The 20562-nt window shown below is 52.2% G+C and overlaps 9 protein-coding genes across 9 annotated transcripts in view; 3 read left to right on the forward strand and 6 right to left on the reverse strand.

Annotated features, from left to right (window-relative positions):
* The window catches only part of PHYSODRAFT_308999 (hypothetical protein), a gene marked incomplete at both ends in the record, with an annotated part of 2933 nt that extends 569 nt beyond the window's left edge, over positions 1 to 2364 (reverse strand). The window contains 2 exons of the mRNA XM_009517029.1: positions 1487 to 1831; positions 1900 to 2364. Coding sequence (XP_009515324.1) covers positions 1487 to 1831; positions 1900 to 2364 — 810 coding nt within the window. The remainder of the gene's footprint in view (positions 1 to 1486; positions 1832 to 1899) is intronic.
* A 957-nt stretch (positions 2365 to 3321) lies between these two features.
* Positions 3322 to 3573, reverse strand: PHYSODRAFT_473805 (hypothetical protein; the record flags this gene model as incomplete). Its single annotated transcript, XM_009517030.1, has 1 exon — positions 3322 to 3573. A coding segment is annotated over one exon (252 nt), but the record flags the coding sequence as incomplete, so codon positions are not given.
* Positions 3574 to 7199: 3626 nt separating this feature from the next.
* PHYSODRAFT_321748 (hypothetical protein) lies at positions 7200 to 8712 on the forward strand (the record flags this gene model as incomplete). The annotated part of the gene is made up of 3 exons (XM_009517031.1): positions 7200 to 7358; positions 8126 to 8235; positions 8310 to 8712. The coding sequence occupies 3 exons, from the start codon at positions 7200 to 7202 to the stop codon at positions 8710 to 8712; spliced, it is 672 nt and encodes a 223-aa protein (XP_009515326.1).
* Positions 8713 to 8780: 68 nt separating this feature from the next.
* On the reverse strand, positions 8781 to 9562 carry PHYSODRAFT_293692 (hypothetical protein; the record flags this gene model as incomplete). The annotated part of the gene is made up of 2 exons (XM_009517032.1): positions 8781 to 9389; positions 9479 to 9562. 2 exons carry the CDS (start codon positions 9560 to 9562, stop codon positions 8781 to 8783), a joined length of 693 nt encoding a protein of 230 aa, XP_009515327.1.
* A 57-nt stretch (positions 9563 to 9619) lies between these two features.
* Positions 9620 to 9919, reverse strand: PHYSODRAFT_474245 (hypothetical protein; the record flags this gene model as incomplete). The annotated part of the gene is made up of 1 exon (XM_009517033.1): positions 9620 to 9919. A coding segment is annotated over one exon (300 nt), but the record flags the coding sequence as incomplete, so codon positions are not given.
* A 1215-nt stretch (positions 9920 to 11134) lies between these two features.
* On the forward strand, positions 11135 to 11386 carry PHYSODRAFT_383315 (hypothetical protein; the record flags this gene model as incomplete). Its single annotated transcript, XM_009517034.1, has 1 exon — positions 11135 to 11386. A coding segment is annotated over one exon (252 nt), but the record flags the coding sequence as incomplete, so codon positions are not given.
* A 1262-nt stretch (positions 11387 to 12648) lies between these two features.
* Positions 12649 to 13074, forward strand: PHYSODRAFT_471006 (hypothetical protein; the record flags this gene model as incomplete). The annotated part of the gene is made up of 3 exons (XM_009517035.1): positions 12649 to 12777; positions 12822 to 12929; positions 12973 to 13074. 3 exons carry the CDS (start codon positions 12649 to 12651, stop codon positions 13072 to 13074), a joined length of 339 nt encoding a protein of 112 aa, XP_009515330.1.
* A 1981-nt stretch (positions 13075 to 15055) lies between these two features.
* PHYSODRAFT_446830 (hypothetical protein) lies at positions 15056 to 15337 on the reverse strand (the record flags this gene model as incomplete). Its single annotated transcript, XM_009517036.1, has 1 exon — positions 15056 to 15337. A coding segment is annotated over one exon (282 nt), but the record flags the coding sequence as incomplete, so codon positions are not given.
* A 140-nt stretch (positions 15338 to 15477) lies between these two features.
* PHYSODRAFT_321750 (hypothetical protein) lies at positions 15478 to 20329 on the reverse strand (the record flags this gene model as incomplete). The annotated part of the gene is made up of 4 exons (XM_009517037.1): positions 15478 to 15984; positions 17004 to 17440; positions 18017 to 18938; positions 19019 to 20329. 4 exons carry the CDS (start codon positions 20327 to 20329, stop codon positions 15478 to 15480), a joined length of 3177 nt encoding a protein of 1058 aa, XP_009515332.1.
* Between the last annotated feature and the right edge of the window lie 233 nt (positions 20330 to 20562).

A 20562-nucleotide genomic window follows, 5' to 3' on the forward strand; every position in this document is an offset into this window, starting at 1 on the left:
ACCTGCACGAAACCCGGACTCTACTGCTGAAGACTGATTGGCTAGAGCTCTTCCGACACGAACTGAGCGCCGTCACGTCCACTTCTGCTCAAGTTCCGCACACATGATTCTTCCAGGTTTTCCACGCGCATTATACCTGGTCAGGCAATTTATGTGGGTCGCATAGATTACTTTCATCGGATTCGGCAGGGTTTGAAAAACCTGTAGATAACCTGGAATAAAACTTGGACAATACCTGTGGAATCAGTTTTCTGAGTTAAATCTGAATCTGGGAAACCTGGGCGCTAAGGCTGTCCTTCTCCGTCCCACGAAAGTATGCAGTAAATTTTCATTTCTCAGTTTCTCGTGAACAAATTATCCGTTTCCTGTGCTGCGGTTAGCAAATGCAAGCGCATAATCTGCGCTTCTTGATGTTTTTTTTTACAGCTCACCACTGCTTCTTTCAAAGAAGCCAGCGATGGGCTCCTGGCTCTAGAATGTGAGGGTCGTCACATTTTCCTCCGTAATTCATTGACTATTTGTCGCCTTACCAGCAAGAAGGTATGGTTGGGATCGCCTTCATTCACTGCGTCCAGGAACATTTATTATGGGCGTAAAAGCATTGTTTTAGGCTCGCAACAACAGCGTTAACAAATGGCCAATCCGATGCCATCGTAAGCGCTTTTGCGTTTTCATTGGAAAATAAGGAACGCTGAATCGTATTTTGTTCAATCATATGTATTTATGTACACCACACAATGTTGGAGAGGACATGCATTCGTGGAACGGAGAAGTATACTTTACGCATTAGCCCAGCACATTTTCGAAATTTGTTTCCTATTTCGGGGTAATCGTACGATGTATGCAGCTTACATCATCCATTTTTTAACATAAATCTTGCTTGTATGTATCACTACTGGTACTTTGCAAGTTGAGGTTCGCGATTCTGCTGATTGGTTTGCAGAAAGTTCATGGGTGCCAATGCGTCGTTCTTGAAATTTTAAGTTAGTTTCTAGCTGTTGCTTGGTCGATGAGTGCGTTCTCAATGAACTCGCGATGGTCTCGCATGTTTTGACCACCGCTGACTATCATGAAGTCCGTCATGCGGCGCATATCATCCAGTGTCTCTATGTCGCGGTCGATGGAAATCATGTAGCAGAGCTGCAGTACGGAGAGTTCCCGATCCGGGGTCGAGTCTGGAAACCGCTTCGTGACAGCTTACCCTCGCATGTTGAACGCGAGTCCGCGTAGCAGCTTGTTTTTCACCTCTATCGGCACAGCGCGGGAGGTCCAGGCGATGACGTCACGGTCTTTTTTTTACATATCGTCGGATAGCTTGTTTGACGCGGACATCAGCCCGAGAGCTGTTGGAAACAATCTTCTTCTTAAAGTCGGCGATGAGCGTGAACGGCTCGTTGAGATCCGTATGCGATGAGCAAGGGTCAAATCATGGCAGACAACATTAGTACATTGTTTCGCCTGCTGCAAGTTGGTAAAATTTGAGTACCTTCTCGGTTTTTGTGTACAACCTGCCGTTGCCAAGGTGCTTCTCATCTCCTTTGAAGTGTCTCCAGGCTGCCTCCGAGTTTGAACGCACATCACATGGTAGTGTTTTGTACGTCGATAGCTCAAAGAAGTTGCCATCGACACCTTCTCGAACGTGCACGTCGACCGGCGCAACTGTCATTCCAGCCAATCCGTTCGCAATGAAAACGTCGTCAATTCTTGGGTATGAGGCTTCGAGGCGCGGGAAGAGCCCATTGAAGTCCGCCAAATCGCCACGCAGCTGCAATACATCTACAACTTGATGCTTTGAGCGAGTTAATGTCATTAACGACATACACTCAATTCTCTGCAAAGTGGAATAGACACACGACACAAGTCAATAAAATAGAACTCTCGAAAAGTACCGTTCCGTACCAGTTGTGTATCTCGCTTCTCCAAGTTACGAAACCTGTCCGCAACCTTGGTTTGACGCTCCAAAGCGAGTCGCAAAAGCACATTCGCTCGCTCTGCCTCCTCGCGTCGGCGTTTCTGCTGCTCTGCTAGTCCCTGCCGTATACTTATGATTTGCGAGGACTGTTTGACATCCACCCGTGCAATAGAACTCGGTCCATTCTTCCCCTTCCTTTCTTGAGACTGTCGGCTCTCCATTGGATCCCGTAGATAAGTAATCTCCCGCGAGCGTTCGTTTCGTGCGCGGTTGGCATCCCCACACACTCCGGCCTTGCGCAGAATCATTCTCCGCTCGTTGGGCTCCGCCTTCCGCCTTTGCCTCTCTTCCTCACGCTGATGTTTCTTGGTCGACGCTCTGCGGCGAGGGCGCTTGGCCTTTGGCACTTGGCTGGCGGCAGAGTCGGTCGAGGCACCGCCCTGACAGTCCATTACCCCAGGTACGAAGTTATCATGTCGGTGTTCACACCAGCGTCGCGATCGAAGTCTTGGTAGATGCGCTCCCACAGCAAGGTTGGGTCGGCTTTGAACACGATGTCTTCTTGGACAGGCACGGGACTGGTCGCGGGCGAGGAAACCTCAGTCGTCGACATGACGGAAGTTGTCGTTTGGCTGGATGTCGAGGTCGGTGTGAATGTAGGGTTTGGGCTCATAACCTGAGAAGTGGTGGGCGCGATGGAGCTCGGCGTCTCCATGGTGCTCACCAAGCTTGTGTTGTGTTCGTGCAGGTGGTGATGCCAGAGGAACACTACGTGGAGCATAATGCTCACCTGTATGGTGTGTGACCACAGGTCAGCAGCGTCTTATGTAGCCTAAAAGGTGGCATGCCAAGTTGGCCCTCCGAATAAAAGATTGTACTGCAAATATACGGAAATATTTGTACAGAATAATTTATTTTTCGCGATCAAGAAAAAAATGGAATAACTTACGGCTCGACTTTTTACAAAGTATTTTTCAGTCGTAAGAAGCATGTTTCGAATACCTTAAGTCCGTTTTTAACACGGGTCATCTATTGCAAAAATCGACGATCTTCGGAGGTCAACCAAAATTCGAAGATCAACAAATTTGCTTATACAGACACGAGACTCGAAGAGGGGTTACAGCACACAAATCTAAGCGTAGTGAGGGGTGTCCTGGTCCTGGCACCCGCGTTGTTGCTCAGTTATGGGTCACCGAAGTTAGAATTCTTGTTCAGGGGACAGCATAGTATGTCCATGCAACTTGACAACAGGCCCTTCCACAAAGTTTTTTCGAACGATTTCGCTTAGTTGCACTTGAGCATATGTTGACGATAACCTTAGACTGACCTCAGCGTAAGCCAACGTTACTAACCCTCAGGTCTGCAATAGCGATAACTTCTCAACTAGCGACGGCGCTGGGCGCTTAAACTCACTTTTTTGAACGCACACATGGCCACTGCCGCTGCTCACGAACGCGCGTAACGCAAAGAGCCACCTGCGAAGTAGCGTGCATGCCAAAGTCCATGACTTTGTCTGTCCAACATCGCACAATTCTGTATTTCCAGATATCCAGCCATACATCAGAAACGTAAGCAGCCTCTACGGGCGGAAGAAGATAGAGCTCACGCAGCCGGAAATTGAAATTTTCTTCTGTACGAGCGCTCACCACGCGAACAAAAGCTTGATAAAAGCTCTCGTGAGGCAAAGAGCCACACAAGCGGCCAGTGTCTGGGTCGACTTACCTGGGGAATGAGTGTCGGCGGGCATACGCTTGAACATCTTTCAAAATATGCCAGATGCACAATAGCACCGGCGAGTGAGGAAATCTAATCTCCAGCGCGTTGAGCAGAGCTAATTCTCTGTCTGCCAGAAAAACTTGCGGCGGTGGGACACCATTTGCCTCTTGTAGGTTTCGAAGTTGCTGTAGACCTCAGTGGTAGTCAGGCTCCGTTTCTCCGGAGATAAAAACTTGTGCGATGTGGATTCTTGTGTTCATACCGGTTACGCCGACAATGTTCAGGAGAGGAAAGTTGAAGCGGTTGGTCTTGTACGTGCAATCGAGCAGTACAACATCGTAGTTCACACGATAGATTTTAATGGCTTCCTCATTGGCAAAAAACAAGTGCGTCAATCTTCCATCCTCATCTTGCTTGTAGTCCATGTAGTACGGCCCAGTTGTCAGTTTCTCCAATAGGCAATCCATTCGTGAGAGACTTCCTACTGCGACAAGACTAGCTCTGTATCGCTCATTGTAGACGTCCCGAGGTGTATTATCAGGGAAGGGTCTTCAAATAGAAGTCGTGCAATAGTTTGGCGGGCAGTTGTCCCAGTCTGACTATCGATTTCAATTGCCAATCGAACAGCATCAGAGAGAGTAGCTCGGCGGCCGGGTGGGAGGAAGGAGCCTGATTGTGCTCTAGCGCTCGTCCACGATGCTGAAGCTCCCACGTAATCTCTCCGTCAGTACTCAGCTTTCGAACCAAGTACACTTCCATCTTGCAGTCACTTTAATGGGCCTACCTTGGCTCACTGCTACGGCTTACACGTATGCGCACGTGTATGAGGAAGCGTAGGTTTCTTTTATTTGAGTTAAGTATACTCGAGATCCACGAGTATTCTTTAAACAAGATAAAGGCTTCAAGTAGCGGGTTTTGGTAAAAGATGAGAACTGCTATCTTTGTTTTATGTTTCCGACTTCCTCTAAATGTAATATTCTAAACTAGGAATCTGCCAACGGCTGGTTGGCAGGATTCTGCTAACATGCAAGTCACTCATTGGCTAAAAGATGCTGCTTTCAGCCAATAGGAATCCTAAATGTGTATGGACCATGGTCGTAAATGTGTGTAGCCATTGGCTTACCTTACACCAAGGTCGAGGAAGTGTTCAAACCTCTAACAGACATCGCATCTGTTAGAGTAACAAGTGGCTGTAGCCACTTGTGCGTGTAACCCCGTTACAACCACACGTTCTGCTACAGTAAAGTGCCTCGATAAGGAACGGGCTACATTTTATACTCTGCAGGAAGTCATCATCCCCCTGTTGTACCCACTGTCTGTCTGATGTACTGTTTTAGGGAGCTAACGCCACACATCTTCCACCCATCCTCTCGCTTCTGAAAATTTCCGCCAATCCGAGCTCCGGAACCGAGCCTCGTGGCTAACTCAAAGGTCGCGGAGGAATCCTCCGCTACATCTTTTAGCTTGACGCTTGCCCGTTAACTATTTGGTTAGCCATGATGGCGGCCTGATCAATTCGGAGTCCACACAGGCATGCGAAAGAACATCGACTCGATGTCACATGATCTAGTGGTTTCCTCCCGTGTGCGTAGCAAGATATGTCGTGCTTTCACCACGCTCCAACCCATCACGTGCCGGTAAATCAGTACATAGGGGAATTTGATGTGACGAGACAAACCTTCAATCATGCATATACCTTCATCTTTCTATTCATATCAGGCGTTCCTTATCGAGACACTTTACTGTACTTGCGTTGCGACGTTGCTGCACCCTTGTTTCTACCAAAGAACGTCGGGGGACCCATGGCGATCGCAGCCATAGCGGATGAGCTGACGCTGTCGGAATTTATCGTAGGTCGTTCCTTTGTAAACCATTGCGTAACCGTGTTGGCACCCAAAGTCGTTCAATGCCTTCTGCGCCAACAGTGGCGACACAAAATGCTGCTCTTTAAGGCATGGTAAATACCAATGCTCGGGTTCAACCCTCGCAAAGTTAATTGAGCTCATGTTCCACTCGCTTGTATCAACGAAGCAAATATCAGCCGCTGGCCCAGCTACGGCGGATGCTCCGTAGCCGTAAAACGACTGAGCTGAACAAATGCGCTGCGACGGTAGGCGCAGTACCGTGGGCTGCTCGACGACTTGCTCTTCCGGATAAAGTAACTCACACGAAGCTCTATCCTCGATGCGAGACACTCGAAGTGGAGTTGCTGGTGAGACGTATCCACTGTAAAAAGCATGGGGAAGCCGCTGGCACAGAGCCCACTGAGCTGGTGGTGTTGCTCGTGGCGTGGCGGTAGAAACAGGATATGTAGCCATTTAAGGCGTTTGAACTAGGAGGCGGGCAGGCAGCAAGCGGTAAGCGGACGATTTACTGTTTGACTCGACAGACAGGCGATGGATGACTATGAAAGAGCTACAACTTTTGGGAATTGAAGTAGCTGCAACTTCTGGTAAATTCTGGTAGATGCATTCATTTTACATGCACGCCCGTGGCGGATAGCGGGCTCCCCGCTGTCGATATCATCTCCCACTTGAAAAGGCTAGAACTTGGTGAACAAGAGATTTAGCAGCATCTGTGCCGCAGCTAACAGCGCCGCGTCTTTTGGGCGATCACCCTTCACGATGATAGCAATGAGCAGCCGGCGTTCACCCACCATGCATCCTGCCCATGCCCTTTTCAGGGTCTCATCAACTTCAACTTACGCCAATTTCTAATGGTTAGAAAACCCTTTAGGCCATTTCAAACTGATAAAAATGGTCATTAATCGGTTTGATTCGATTCCAATAACAAACTGACCCATCCATAGAACTGGCACTGCCGATAGCAACGGGGTATCATAATCAAGACCACATGCAGGCATGCATACGGTTATGGTAGTTAAAATGTCAACTTATGAGGTTTCCCAAAAATAAAATATTGAATGTGCATGTAAAAATACCGTATTGATGAATCCGTCCGTTTGATGTACAGGCGTCCCCGGCCTATTCGCCACAGTGGTACTTATGATGTTTGCGAATCAACCAGATTCACGCGGTCTGAACAAAAATGAGTATGTACTGACTTACTACAAGCTGAGCTCAAGAATACGGTAGAGGTATTCCCGCAACGTGCCACTTGTCGCAGTAGGTCTCGCTGTACACTCATCTTAATCAATATGTTTGCAGAAGTAGCGCGCAAATCTTGAGAGCTTGTTGTACTTCCTGTGCGAGGTACATTAAAATATACAGCCGGGACTAGCCCGGGGACGCCTGTATGGCATACCAATCATACTGATTAGTAATCAGTGATTACATTACGACTGATCATCTTGACAGGATGAACTGGCACTGATTAAAGCAACATTGAAATGTTGGCGTTGCGTAACATTGAGCGCAACAATGGTGCTTCTGCCTAACATTGTTACGGTATCTCTCGTAGCAGAATATTTGGTTTACAAACGTAACAATAGTGGACACGCGTCGCCACGACAGCTCGACAGCACGACAGCACGACAGCGAAGCACGCTGTATGCGCATTACCACCCGGGGCGGCGCCCAACAGCTCCCGCCGCTAATGCGGCAAGCGCGTCATGGTGTACGCGCCGACACATGCAGCAGGAGAATGGGCTCTACGGGATCTACGCGCAGCTCTACCTGGGCGCCACGTGTTGTCTATTCCTAGTTGGCAGGACACTCTGACGTTGGCTTTCGCCTGCGGACTAAGCGACGGCACTTCGGGGGGCGCCGCTGTGCGTCCTGCCCCACCCCCTCGTGCCTTACGCTAAGTCCTCGGCTCGGCCAGGCGCGGTGTCTAGAAAAAAAAATATCGGGTTGCAGCGCTCGCCTTCGCTCACTCGCGCAGACCCGCTCCCGCCTGATCGGCTGGTATTGACGATCGGTGAACGCGCTCAGCGAGGCTCGCGCACGCGTTCGCTCGCCCTCCCCCTTTAACCTAACTGCGCGGTTGGCTAGAGGCGCATTAAAAGCGCTTACGACTGCTTAGAAGGTAGCGCATTCGATTGCATGCAACACGCATCGCACCTAACGCAACGCAACGCACTGGGAAGGCGTTTGCTCCCGCATACGTAGTACACACATGCATATAAGCACCGCAGTAGGACATGCACACATTAGAATAAGGTTGAGCGGGTGACCACTGCAGACGGTCGCACGACGCGGAGGCGGAGCGAGCGCGCGGGCGCTAGCTTCCTACCCGGTAGATTCTGAAATGAGAGCTGTCGTGAGCCAGTCGCTCCAAACATGAAATTTCACGCCTGGAAAATTTGCATTGCGTCAATGTTAGCGATCTCGCAACGTTGGACCCCATCAATGTTATTGATGAGAAAATGCCATAAACACCTGTTGGAACTCAGCCCAACACTGCAAAAGCTCTACTAGCACCGAAAGGAGAGACAGGCTAGCCGATCTGTAGCCACGTTATAGGTTGCAGACCCTCGTGTATCCACCTTGGCCTCGAATGTACCAAATATGCGGTACATCCCGTTGTGTGGTCCAGTGCTCATTCCAGAATCAAGTGCTGCGAAGCTGTAGTGACAACCACGGCCAGCGAGTGATTGCCTCGCCTTCCACCGCCAAGACCAAGAAGCCGGGCATCCTGTTGCTGATGTGACACCTGCCCGACACCAATCTGCAAGACAGCGTCGGGCACGAGGAGCGGAGCTCCACGCACCGACCCGTAGGGGCTGCTTGCCACTGGGAGGAGCTGCTCGCCACTGGGAGGAGCTGCTCGCCACTGGGCGCAGAGGAGCTGCTCGCCACTGGGCGCAGAGGAGCTGCTCGCCACTGGGCGCAGAGGAGCTGCTCGCCGCTGACCCGAAGGAGCTGAGCGTAGCGGAGGAGCCAAGCGCGATGAAGGCGCCAAGTCCCACGAAGACGTCGCCGGACGAAGGAACCTCGCGCGAAGGGGCTGCTCGTTACCGGGTTGGACGAGCTACACGCCACCTGCTTGGAGGGGCTCCCCTCCCCACATCATTCGACAGTCGTAAAACAGCAGAGAACTACGGAGTGGTCGCGCGCTACGGGGATACGGCTTGGCGTCAACAAGGAGGAGGTGGCGAGCGGCTGCAACTATGTGAGCACTGATTAACGACCAGGTATGAATTAAATTTATTCTGTGACTGACTAATTCTTCTGGTCTACATTGTTGACACTCACTCGATTGATAGCGCTTGCCAGTTGTGTCGAGGCCGTCCAGCAGCGTGACTAGCAGCTTCATCAGCAGCCGCAGCGCGCTTGCGCTTGTTGGTTCCGCGGTAGAACAGAGTCTGACGTCCCTTTACATCAAGGCTTCCAACCGCATTTAGGCAGTACAGGAGATGGATGCAGGCCCCGTGCTTCATGAACAAACGACAAGGGCACGTGCGCGCGGCAACATTGACTTCCCAACCGCATGTTGGCATTCGGCGGTGCTCCATCTTCGCAGTCTCGACGTTTAGCTGAGCAGACGCAGGAAGGTCTTCTTTCGAGCGGCGGTCCAGGACATCAAAGATGCGGGTGCAGGGGATCGAGACCACGTTCATGCTGTCGCTCTGCTGCTCGGAGGGTGCATCGCTCAGCAGGAAGGCAATGCTGGTGCGCTCGTACTGCTGCTCGTAGAGTAGCCCCTGGCGGGTCATTGCTCGAGCGCGGCGAGACAGACGCTCCGAAAAGGTTGTTGACGCAGCGAATTGGCGCGCGCGCACACTTTCACTTGTACACAGCACCATCAGCTGCTCCACCAGCGCCCCAACCTTCAGCTTCCGACGCAATGTGACGTCGCGCTTGATGGCGGCATTGACGACTCACAGGAGTTGGTGGTGGTGGCAAAGCCGTTCGGCGTGTGAAAGCATTGCCACCTCCACACCCTTACGTTCAGCCACGTCTTCTCAAAGTAGGCCTTGAACCGACTCAGTTGAGTCCACTTCGACCACTCCTCCTTTATTTTCTTGAGCATTTTGTTGTACTCGTCCTCGCTCCTCGTGAAGTGCAACTCGGTATTCTCTGAACATGGTCATGTTTGGTGGCACCAACGTTCCGCAGCTTCAGGGATCGGGCGGCCGCGTTCGCACCGGGCGGCGTAAAAGCTGTCAACAGCAGCAGGCGAAAACCACACCGAAATCCCCAGTGCCTTGGCGATATGCTGCAGAGTATGGAACGCGCACCTCCCGTCAGGCGAGCCGCCAATAGCGAGCGCGAAGGTGTCAGTTCGAGTGGTCACATACTCTGCAAATGTCATCGGCCCCGCCAGCATTTTGAAGTCATCAACAAGGTCCAAGTACTCCCCGAAGTCGTCCTCTTCAAGAAGCCATCGTGTAATGGGCCTACTTTGGCTCACTACTTTAGCTTACACGTGTGTGCGTGTATGTGAGGAAGCGTAGCTTAGTTTAAATTAGAGTTAATTATACTCGGGCCTCCGAGTATAGATTAATCTAAATAAACGATCCAAATAATGTTTTTGGGTTAAAATGAGAACTGCTATTTTTGTTTTATGTTTCTGACTTCCTCTAAATGTAATATTCTAAACTGGGAATCTGCCAACGGCTGGTTGGCAGAATTCCAATGCTATGCATGTCGCTCATTGGCTGAGAGCAGCATGTTTGGTGTGTCTACACCAAGGTCGAGAAAGTATTTCGAACCTCTATCAGACGTCGTGTCTGTTAGAGTTACATGTACTTTTGCGTGTAACCCTGTTACACATCGGGGCTCCCACGATCCTTCCAGCTTCCCAGGGTCGACGACATATTCAACCCAGTAGCGCGTGTTGCGCGTGACATGAGAGCCTTGCCGGTCGGAGATCAGCCAAACCTGCCACGTCTCCGTGGTGACGCGAGAAGCCGGCGCTGTTTTTCGCTGAGCACGCGAGACGATCGAGGCACGCCGAGGTCCAGCAGACCATGACGCCGACTGCCGTGTACGCACCATACTTCCCCAGACCCTCGGTAAAGCGAGTCGCGGTGCAGGTGGAGCAGACGAGTGCACGGTAGGTCGATAAAATCGTTATGAACTTGCAGCAGCGCCAAGGGCACCGAATGCAACAGACCAGGACGACGAGCACAGGAATAACGAGCGATGACGATGTTGAAGCAACGTCCCAGCACCGTGACAAGATTTGAGGTCCCCATCTATTTTGGGAAGGGGTGAGTGTAAGGAATATGACAGCTGTACCAGTTTAGAGGTACATCATGTTAGAAAGGATATTAATCAATACAGGGGCTCCCGCAGCCACGTGTTGGGCTTCAGGGCAGTTGGTCGGGGAATGACCAGCACACTTCGCAATCTCCCCGCCAGTCCCAAGCACCTCCTCCTGCTCCTCCGCCTACCGCAAGGGCGAGATTGTTATATGAGGTAACCTACGCAACGGAAGGCTCACATTAGCTAACACGACGTTCTAACTCAATTCTATTCTATTAGCATGTTCTAGCACAAAACTACGCCGTAGTCGCGTATTACGATTTGCCAGTCGTACCCGACGTGTCTAGAATGGCGATAAATCCTGGAGGAACCTCTTGAAGTTATCGTCGTTGAAGTCGCTTGGAACACCCTCTGGGCGTTTGTCCGCGAAGCCAACCGGGTTGCTCGCGTGGCTGGCGAACCCGAGATCTGCGAGGACGCCCTTGCTGTAAACCAGCGCCAACACAAGGTCACCGGGGTCGGTACCTGTATTGGGCTTGATCATCTGCTGCTGGCCCCGGGGGTGTACTTGTGTGCTGGCTATCTCCCGTTTCCGCGGCGTGGGGCGCGTGCCTTCATGATGGAGGTGACGTCCGTGGGTCGCTTCGCTTCGGATGATGCTGGTGTCCGCGTGCCACTGCTTGAATATGCGGTACCTTGGCTGGCCGGCTTACAGTTTGTGCGCCGAGTTGTCCACCACCACGCGTAGTAGCTTGGCTGGGATCCACAACATTACATAAATTCCGATAATAGCCACGTACATTTACCTTGAACTTGGTATACCTTGAACTCGAATCTTGAACTTTGTATGCTTGAAATATACCTTGAACTTTTATCTTTACCTTTGTATGCTGGGGCCGAGTATCTTGAGATTTGTGTACCTTGAGCTTTTTACCTTGACTTTTCGCGCTCGGCCGTGTATCTTGATCTCGTGTACTGAAAGTTGGTGAGCGCGGCGAGTCTACGAACTTGTCCGTCGCCGTTTACGCGACCGCCTTGGCCGATTCGCTTCAAACTCCTGGATAAGTCCTGCGACTTGATGCAGGTTCTCGAGCGGCTCCCATGTTGCCTGCTCTTCACCCACCCACCGAATGAGGTACTGTATCCCTCCCTTGCGTTGACGCTTGTCGACGACTGCTTCCACAATTTGACCAACCCTGCCATCGTGTAGGATCACTTCCTGGGGACGAGAGAGTGTGGGCTGTGTCCAAGTGCTTCGTGCTCAAGTAAACTTAATCGCCGACCTTGAACACTTGTTCAGTTCTTCCGCGGTCGTACTCGTCAGCCATCCGCGATTGAGCATCTTATAAGGCTTCTTGACATCGAAGAACTGCTTCTTGTCGATCAGTGAACTGGACACCTTGACGTCGACCTCCTCGCAGGCCGCGTCGACTTGTTGCTGCGACAGCTGCGAGAGGGTTGCGAGGAACATATCCTATGTCAGCTTCAAATGGTGACATCTTGATGCTGGAGTTGACCGCGGAGTTGATGGCAAACTCAGCGTTCGCGAGATGGACATCCCAATCGTCTTGACGCGGAGACACGAAGCAGCGCAGGTACTCTTCGAGTGTGCGGTTGGTGCGCTCGGTCTGCCCGTCGCCTTGCGCACGGTACGCAACAGTCATCTTCAGCTTGGTCCCAACGTTCTCGAACCCTTGACTCCAAAACCCAGAGACAAACTTCGTGTCGAGATCTGACACGATGTCTTGAGGCATGCCGTGTAACTTCCAAATGTTGTCGATGAACAGCGTCGCGACCTGTTGAGCTGCAACTTTCTTCGTCGTCGCAATGAAGTGTGCTCGCTTCGTGAGACGGTCAACAACCACCCAAATTGAGTTATGTCCTCGCTTGGTTTCCGGTAGGTCTGTGATGAAGTCCATCGAAATCGATCGTCATCTTTCGTCCGGAATTTGTAATGGTTCCAGAAGCCCAGGTGGCTTCGTTAACCGCGGTTTGTTGCGCCGACAATCCTCACAGTCTGCAATGTACTTCTTGATCGTCCGTGCCATGCGTGACCGATACCAATCCGAGCGAAGTTTCAGGTATGTGCGATCTGCGCCGGGATGCTCACCGTAATTGGTATCGTGTACTTCAGCGATGATGCGATGTTTGAGTGCCACAATGTTCGGGACCACGATACGAGGTTGCTCGTCTGTAGAGCTTTGATACCATATCAGATTCTTCTCCTCGAAGTACGGCTTGTACTGCTTCTCCGATATCCCTCGTGTTACCGACGTTGTCCCACGTCATTTGATCGCGCGCAGAATATCATCGATGATCTTATCCTTTGCGTAACCAGCGCATATTGTTTTGATCAGATCGTTGCTAGGCTTGATCTCCGTAACACGCAACTGGTAGCTGGTCTCGTTGAAGCCGGGGACGAGCAAATCGTGGAAATCCTTCGTCTCAGGTTTGAGGTCAGGGCGTCGGCTCAAAGCGTCAGCGATTCCGTTCTAAGCACCCGGTAGGTAAGCAAACACGGGTTGGTAGTCGGCCAGAATATCGTACCAACGCGCAAGGCGTCGGTTCGCCATCTTCTGCTGGAAAATACCTTCAAGTGACTTGTGATCCGTCTCTACCATGACCGGTCGATCCAAACAGTAAATCCGAAACGCAGCTAATGCATTGACAATCGCGAGTAGCTCCTGCTGTTGCGTTGGGTACTTGAGCTCGGCTGAGTTCATCTTCCTGTTCGTGTACGCGATCGAGCGCTCGACTTCAATGACTTGAAAGAGCACGCCGCCAACAGCATACTGACTTGCGTCCGTTCGCAGATGCATCTGCTGTGTGAAATCAGGTAAGTGCAGAACCGGAGCGTCAGACAACCGGCGTTTCAACTCCTTGAAATTCTGCAGCTGCACCGCGTTGAGAGTGATCTTCGAATTTCGATGATTCTTCTTCTTCAACAACGCGAATAGTGGAGCCGTAAGCTCGGTGTACCGCTCACAAAACCGCTGTACGTATCCCGTCAAACCAAGGAAACTGTGAAGCTGCTCTTGGGTTCGTGGTACAGGCCAGTCATGGATAGTCTGCACTTTGTCAGGATCAATACGAACTCCATTCCGACCGACAAAATCACCCAGACATGGAATCTGTTCAGCGCAGAAAACACACTTGGAGAGCTTCACGTACAGCTTGTTCTTCTTCAAAATCTCCAGCACGTCGCGAAGGGCTCGCAGGTGCTCGTTGATGTCCTTCGACATCGCGAACACGTAGATATCATCGTAAAATGAATGTGTGTGTGGGAGACATTTGAACAATGAGGAAGTCAATCGATGCATCGTTGCTGGTGCGTTGCTAACTCCCATTGGTAACACCAGATACTCGTACAAGCCACTTGATGCTTGGAATGCTGTGTACTTGACGTGATCCATCTTCATCCGCACTTGGTAGCATGCACGAGAAGTAGTAAGCACCTGCCATACTGTCGAAAACATCCTCCTTACGCGTCATCGGTACGCTCTGTCGGATCGTGTTGTTGTTAAAATACCGGTAGTCGTGCACGATGCACCATCCCACAGCCTTACGAACGCAGAATGTCGGAGCTGCATGGGGCTAATACTCGGCTGAATCAATCCCTTAGCGATCATTTCCCGCACCCACTTGTCGATCTCGGCCTTCTGCTCGGGTGAGAGTCTCCACTGCTGTCGGTACATTGCGATGTTAGGGTCCTTCACGTCGATACGGTGTTCAATATCACGCTCCATCGGCAATCCGTCCGGCAGCTCGGGTGTAAACACACTATCCTTGTACCCGAGGATGACCCGGTACGCCGGATTATTCTTGAACGACTCCCAATCGGTCTGTAGGAATCGCTTTGCCTTCTCCGTCCCTACGTTGTCAGGTTCGTCACTCCGTCTGATGTCACACTGAATCTCCTTGATCGTGTCGTTTGTCAGCACAATCATGAAATCGTGTTCAAGCTGGTCCTTGGCAGGTAGCCGTAGGAACTTTCGCAGCTTCTTCCGTGTGATGTACTTCGTTTGGACTCCTTCCGAGTCGACTACTCCAAGAGTAAACATTGCCCAACCTTGGCATTCTTCTTCTCTCGCTTAGAGAATTTCTCCACGTCCTCGAATGGTCTTTCGACGTCTTCCACTTCGCCCTCCAACCGTGTTTCTGGCACGGCGGCTCGACAGAAATCACGGCTTATCGCGAAGGAGCTTTCGCTGTCCACAGCATCGTGAAGCCTAGAGCCATTAATCGGACTGCACTTCCCACGGGGAGTCGAAGCTTCTGTCGTTGAGGTTCCACCCGAGACGTCTGTCTTGAAGCATCGACGTTTCCAGCCGATCTCCGGTTGTACATCCACAAAAAATGGCATCCCAAGAACACAATCAAACTCGTCCGGAATGTCGAATACAACAGCGACACACTGGTACTTGGGGGTGCCTTCGAGGCAAACGGTGATCTTCGCTAACTCCAGGACTGTCTCCCCAATGTTGTTGTCTCCCAGTTTCACTTTGATCGTTCGGTCAGTGTACACGTGCGTCTTCAACCCATGCTGCTTTGCAAAAGCTCGTGACACATAAACCGTGGTAGCGCCACAGTCCAGCAAAAACTTGGTACCAATCTTGTTCTCTCGCTGCTCCATGTTCCCTTCGACAGCGAACAATGGTGCGCGATTGTACACGAGAGGGTCTTCGCAAAGTAGATTCAACGTAGCTTCGTTTACGGTTAAACCTTCTTCGCTAGCGCTCACCACGTCAGGTCCCTCTTCTTCTGGCGTGGCTGGTCGTTTCCCTGGTCGTTCTTCAGCTTGCTACAGTCGCGCTTGAAGTGTCCAGGCTTGTTGCAGTGGTAACACACAGGACCATCCTTGGTTTGCTCTGCAGGCGCGTAGTGACCAGGCTTATACGAACGCTTGTTGAACGGCTTCTTGTTTCGGAACGTGTTCGAGCTCGGCGGTCCACGGGACCGTTGCTCGCGCTCTGGTTTCTCGCGATCCAGTCTGCGATCGCTACCGAAGTGGGACATCTCGTACTTGGTGGCTTGGTCCATGTCCTCGCTCAACGTTGTTGCGTTCTGTAGCTTGACGTATGCCTGCGTGGCGCGCTTGAGGCCGTCACAGTAGTAGCTGACTTGGTCCACTTCGCTCATGTTCTCAACGCGGAAGATCAGTGAAGAATACTTCCCATTATACTCCTCAATATCACCGGTCTGGCGGAGTTGACGAAGCTTCTGCCGGAGCACCGCTTGGCAGTTCTGTGGTGTAGTACCCCGCGGAAGAAGTGGGCGCGCCGGGCGCCGGAGGAAGAAGGCGCCGGGACGCGAGTGATGGACTTCGACGCGGCTGATGGAACGCGACGCGGATTGATGGGCGCGACGCAGGGCCGAGCTCGACGGGAAAGTCGTCGTGGGTGATGGGCCGTGAGACACGGTGCCAGAATCCAGTGCGACGCATAATCATCCGACGGGTCGACCAACGCACCCGGTTCTGCAAAACGCGCCGACCCTAACCCCGCCGAGCAAAACGCGCCGACCCTAACCCCCGCCGACCAAAACGCGTCGAGGTAAGATCTTGATTGCACCACGCAAACCAGGTTGAAGGACGGCAGTGCAAGCACGACAGAAGTAGGGATAGGCCCAGAGCGGTAGGCTTAGCAAGCAGTAGTACAGAGTAGCCAGTAGCAAGGACATAGGATAGGGTAAGGACTCAGTCCCGAAATTTCTCTGAACCACAAAGACCTCCCGTCTTCTCCGAGGTTCCAGGGGAACCACCAAGTGCCGGCAAGTAGAGCCGCCTCGATATCGCGGCCCCCCGTCGTTTGCTGGTTCGGGTGCTCACCCCCCACAGACCCGTGCTGGAACAAAGGCACGTTAAACGTATACCGTTGAGGTGGGCGCCCGATAACGCGCTGCCTAGGCGAAGGACCGCACTGGCCTGATAACCGCCGTGCACAAGACCCCCCGTGTAGGCCCGATAACGCCACACAAGCCCCAGGAAACGCCGGCCTGATAACGCCGCGCGCCCGACGGGAACGCCGAGGAAACGCCGGCCCGATAACGCCGCACGCCCAAGGCCCGACGCCCTAAGACAAGGAACAAGCGTCAACACAAGAACCCCCCCCCCCCCCCCCACTCTGAAGCCTGCGAAGACTTGGGCCTGTATTTCGAAGATGCGCTACTCCAACAACCGGGAATAATTCGCTCGGCGCGACCGCTATCCAGACGCGCCGAGTTTGTGCGAGATCGCATTCGCGAGATTTCTGCGAGGGCGCTACTCCACAGTTCGATGCTTCAAAGTGCGAGAGAGCGTCGCGGGTAAACTGTCCCCACGTCTGCTCCTCTGCTGGGGTCCGAGAGGCCCAGAACAGGAACCATCCCGATGCGGGTTCCTCCATCGCGGTACCAGCGATTGCCGGCAGCGTGTCGTTGTCGTCCGTCGCGTCATGACCGTTGATGCGGTACAGCGTCTCAACTTGGAAGAGCCACTGACGTACGTCCTCGTCGCGCTTCCCCTTGAACTTGGGCAGGCCGTTTGGGACTCGAGGCTTCGACTCCGTTGGCGGTGGGCGCGGCGCTTGGTTCTTGGCTTGCAGAGCCACAATCTCGGCACGCAGCTGCGCGACCTGTGCTTCCAGCTCCGCTTGTCTCTCTCCATCCGCGGCTGGCGCGTCGTGGTCGTTCTTGCGCGTCGCAGGGGCCATGGTCGTCGAGACTAGACCAACAAGTGCTACCAGTATAACAATCTGGCCCTTGCGGTAGGCGGAGGAGGAGGAGGAGGTGCTTGGGGCTGGCGGGGAGATTGCGAAGTGTGCTGGTCATTCCCCGACCAACTAACACGTGGCTGCGGGAGCCCCTGTATTGATTAATATCCTTTCTAACATGATGTACCGCTAAACTGGTACAGCTGTCATATTCCTTACACCTCAGGTCTCGCTACTTGCGTATTGCACACATCGGCCTGGGGGTCGCAACGAATGCATTAGCTCGAACGTGCAAATAACTCGTTCAATACATCCACTCAACAGAGATTTTTTGTTTTGTTTGCTATGTCTAAGGAGTAAGTAGCGAGAAGGCAAGAAGTCAGTTCTCCAACCTTGACTCTGAATACGATTTTTTAATAATCTCCACGACTGGCATTTCATAGCACACCTGATCCGCTGGCGTTGGTTAATGAGGCTGAAATTCATGGTCACATACATGTTTTCCAACTCCAATGACTACTCAATAGTAATCACTTCCGATTCCATGGGGCGAGACCGCTTCGTCCCTCTCACTCCTTGTGCCTTACGAATGTTGGCGTTATTTGCGTTTTCATCAAGTGGGAGAAGCTGACCAAGCCGCTGGATCTCGGCCATATACGCTGGGACCATCTCCCGGCGCGTATCAAACTTCCCGCCTGTCTTCTTGATTTGAACGAGCACGTTCTGGCCTTGACGCTCTGCTGTAATCGACAACGGTGCCTGGATTTTCTGGTGAAGCACAGCCGTGAGCAGACGCGCTTCCGACATGCTATTAAGGTTGGGGATCACTAGCGACGGAGCTGGCGATCGAAGAAAAATCAAAACTTCCGCTGAATGGTGGAAGTTCGTGTCGGTCAGCTTCCACATAAACGGCTTTTCGCAGTCGAGAATCTCGTTAATTAGCCATTGACGACGTGCCCACGCAGCTGAAGCCAGTATGGCCCGATGCTCCGGTAAGCTGGACGCATCGACACACTTGGAGAGCTCGATGACAACAGAGCCCAGGTGTTTTGGACTTGTTTGGGTGATCAGATTCTTGACACTGAGGAAGGTCGTCATGCTACCGGACTCCAGCGCATTTTTCCAAAGCAAACCAGTGCTGGCTGAAAATGCAAGGGCAGCTGGTCGGGCTCGGCAGAGTAATTGGGCTTTACCCACCGCAAAAAGTGTAAGCTCTGCCCGCGCGGTAGGACTATCGCTCAGCGATTCTGCTAGCACCAGCGCTCGGTTCAGCGAGGTTTCAATCAACGGGCAGTCGATAGCCGCAATGATAGAAGTATCCACGTTTTGCCACCCAAAGTCTCGCACCAGCAGTCGTAGTGCAGGAAGAAAGTCGGTCTTCTCCGCGTCGCTCAGGAAATCGAAATACTTCTTGAAAAACAACTTGACCAGCTTCACGTCGCCCAGTTTAATCATCGCTGGAACCAGGGTTTGGCAAAATTCAAGCAGCTGAATGGGTGTCTTTGACGACTGCACAGCAAGAGCAAAATCATAGATTCCAAGCACGTCATTTTTCAGGAGCATCCGCACTGTTGAATAGCTGAGGGTACCGCAGTCGAGATCGCAGCAGCGACGCCTATGAGAGCAACTTTGTTGACGATGTCGGCTGAGTTGGGCCACATGACAATCACGAATCGCTCACATTTTGACATAATCGACTTTCCGGTGATTTCCCACAACTGGGCCAACGACTTGTTATCAGGATTCAGAAAGTTGAATTGGTTCCATTGAGCCGTAATTGTGCCATTACCCACCACATTTCCAGTCGCCGAACTCCAAACTATAACTTCCTTCGTGCACTTGTGCATTCGCTCTGTGAAATTGGAATGGACGAAATAGAACTGCAACTGCTTCCCTGGTGGCAGAAGGGAATTTGCATCTCTCAAGAACTGGAAGCGATCTCGATCAACACCCGAAAGAGCCTCCCAGCCACCATTCAACAACACCGTTGTGTTATATGGCTGCGATAGTACAAAGGCCAATATTCCATCATCATCCTCCTCCGTTTCGGAAGCGCCACGATCTGCATTGTCAGGAACCGGTTCGTCTTCAATCGCCCCAACATCATCTGGACCAGCTTTCAGCTGCTTCACTGCAACCGCCAGTTTGCCCAAATGCAACAACTTCGATCGTTTCCCATAATCAAGAGGAACTTGTGGAGGCAACAGTAATTGATACTCCATCGCAAGTCGATATCCAGTCGTCACCTTGTCCGCATAGCAACTCGCGCCAGCCGCATACACGACGTAGTGCGGTCGAAACGCAGCAGCGGCGATCTCACGCCCGTATCGAACCTCTTTGTCCGTCCCAGCTCGAGACACCAGCAAGTCCCCTCCAGTGTATGCAGATGGTGGCTGTACCACAAGTGTAGCCACGCAGCGACCAGTCATCGCCCTTGGCTGTCTTTCCACACCGCCTCCAGGTCCACACACCAGCACCCTCGTCAGCCTTGGCTGCAGTGCAATGTCCTTGAACCCAAGCTTCTCTGCACCGAAGGCGCACAGCATCTCGATGCCTCGTTCCCACTCTGGGTTCTTCATCGTCACTCGGGAGGCAGGGATCACCCACGACTGGGGATGTTCTTCGCTGGCCTGGGGCTTAAGCTTCTCCACCATTTCTTCACGCAACGGGAGCGACACAGTCCCGATGTTCGAGACGTGCAAGCCTGGTAGAATCGGCAGGAGGTAGGCGGGGCCCCCGAAGCAGCCTTCGTCGTGGTGCACTTGTCCTAAGAGATCGCTGATCTCCTGGGCGACTTTGCTTCTTGGGGCGGGCACGTCGCCCGGCTCTCCCTTCATGTTGAAGGGCCACGACGACTCGACGCTGGACGGGGGGCTGGAGATGCCGCCACCGCTGAACATGTCGGTGCTGGGGCGATGACTCCGAGCTGTACGAAGCAAGAAGCTCACCAAGGTGGATTCGGAAATGACGCACTTCAACTGTGGCGAATATTGTGTGCAGACCAATCAAAAAGCTGCGCGCGTCTCATATTTTCTTACGGAGTGACACATCACAGCGAACACCCAGAGTTTGTATACAAAAGTGCAAGAGTTCGCGGAAGTGCAACAATTCTTAAACAATTCTTAAGTCTTGA

The sequence above is a fragment of the Phytophthora sojae genome (genome assembly GCF_000149755.1).
Source record: "Phytophthora sojae unplaced genomic scaffold PHYSOscaffold_1, whole genome shotgun sequence".
Lineage (NCBI taxonomy): Eukaryota > Oomycota > Peronosporomycetes > Peronosporales > Peronosporaceae > Phytophthora > Phytophthora sojae.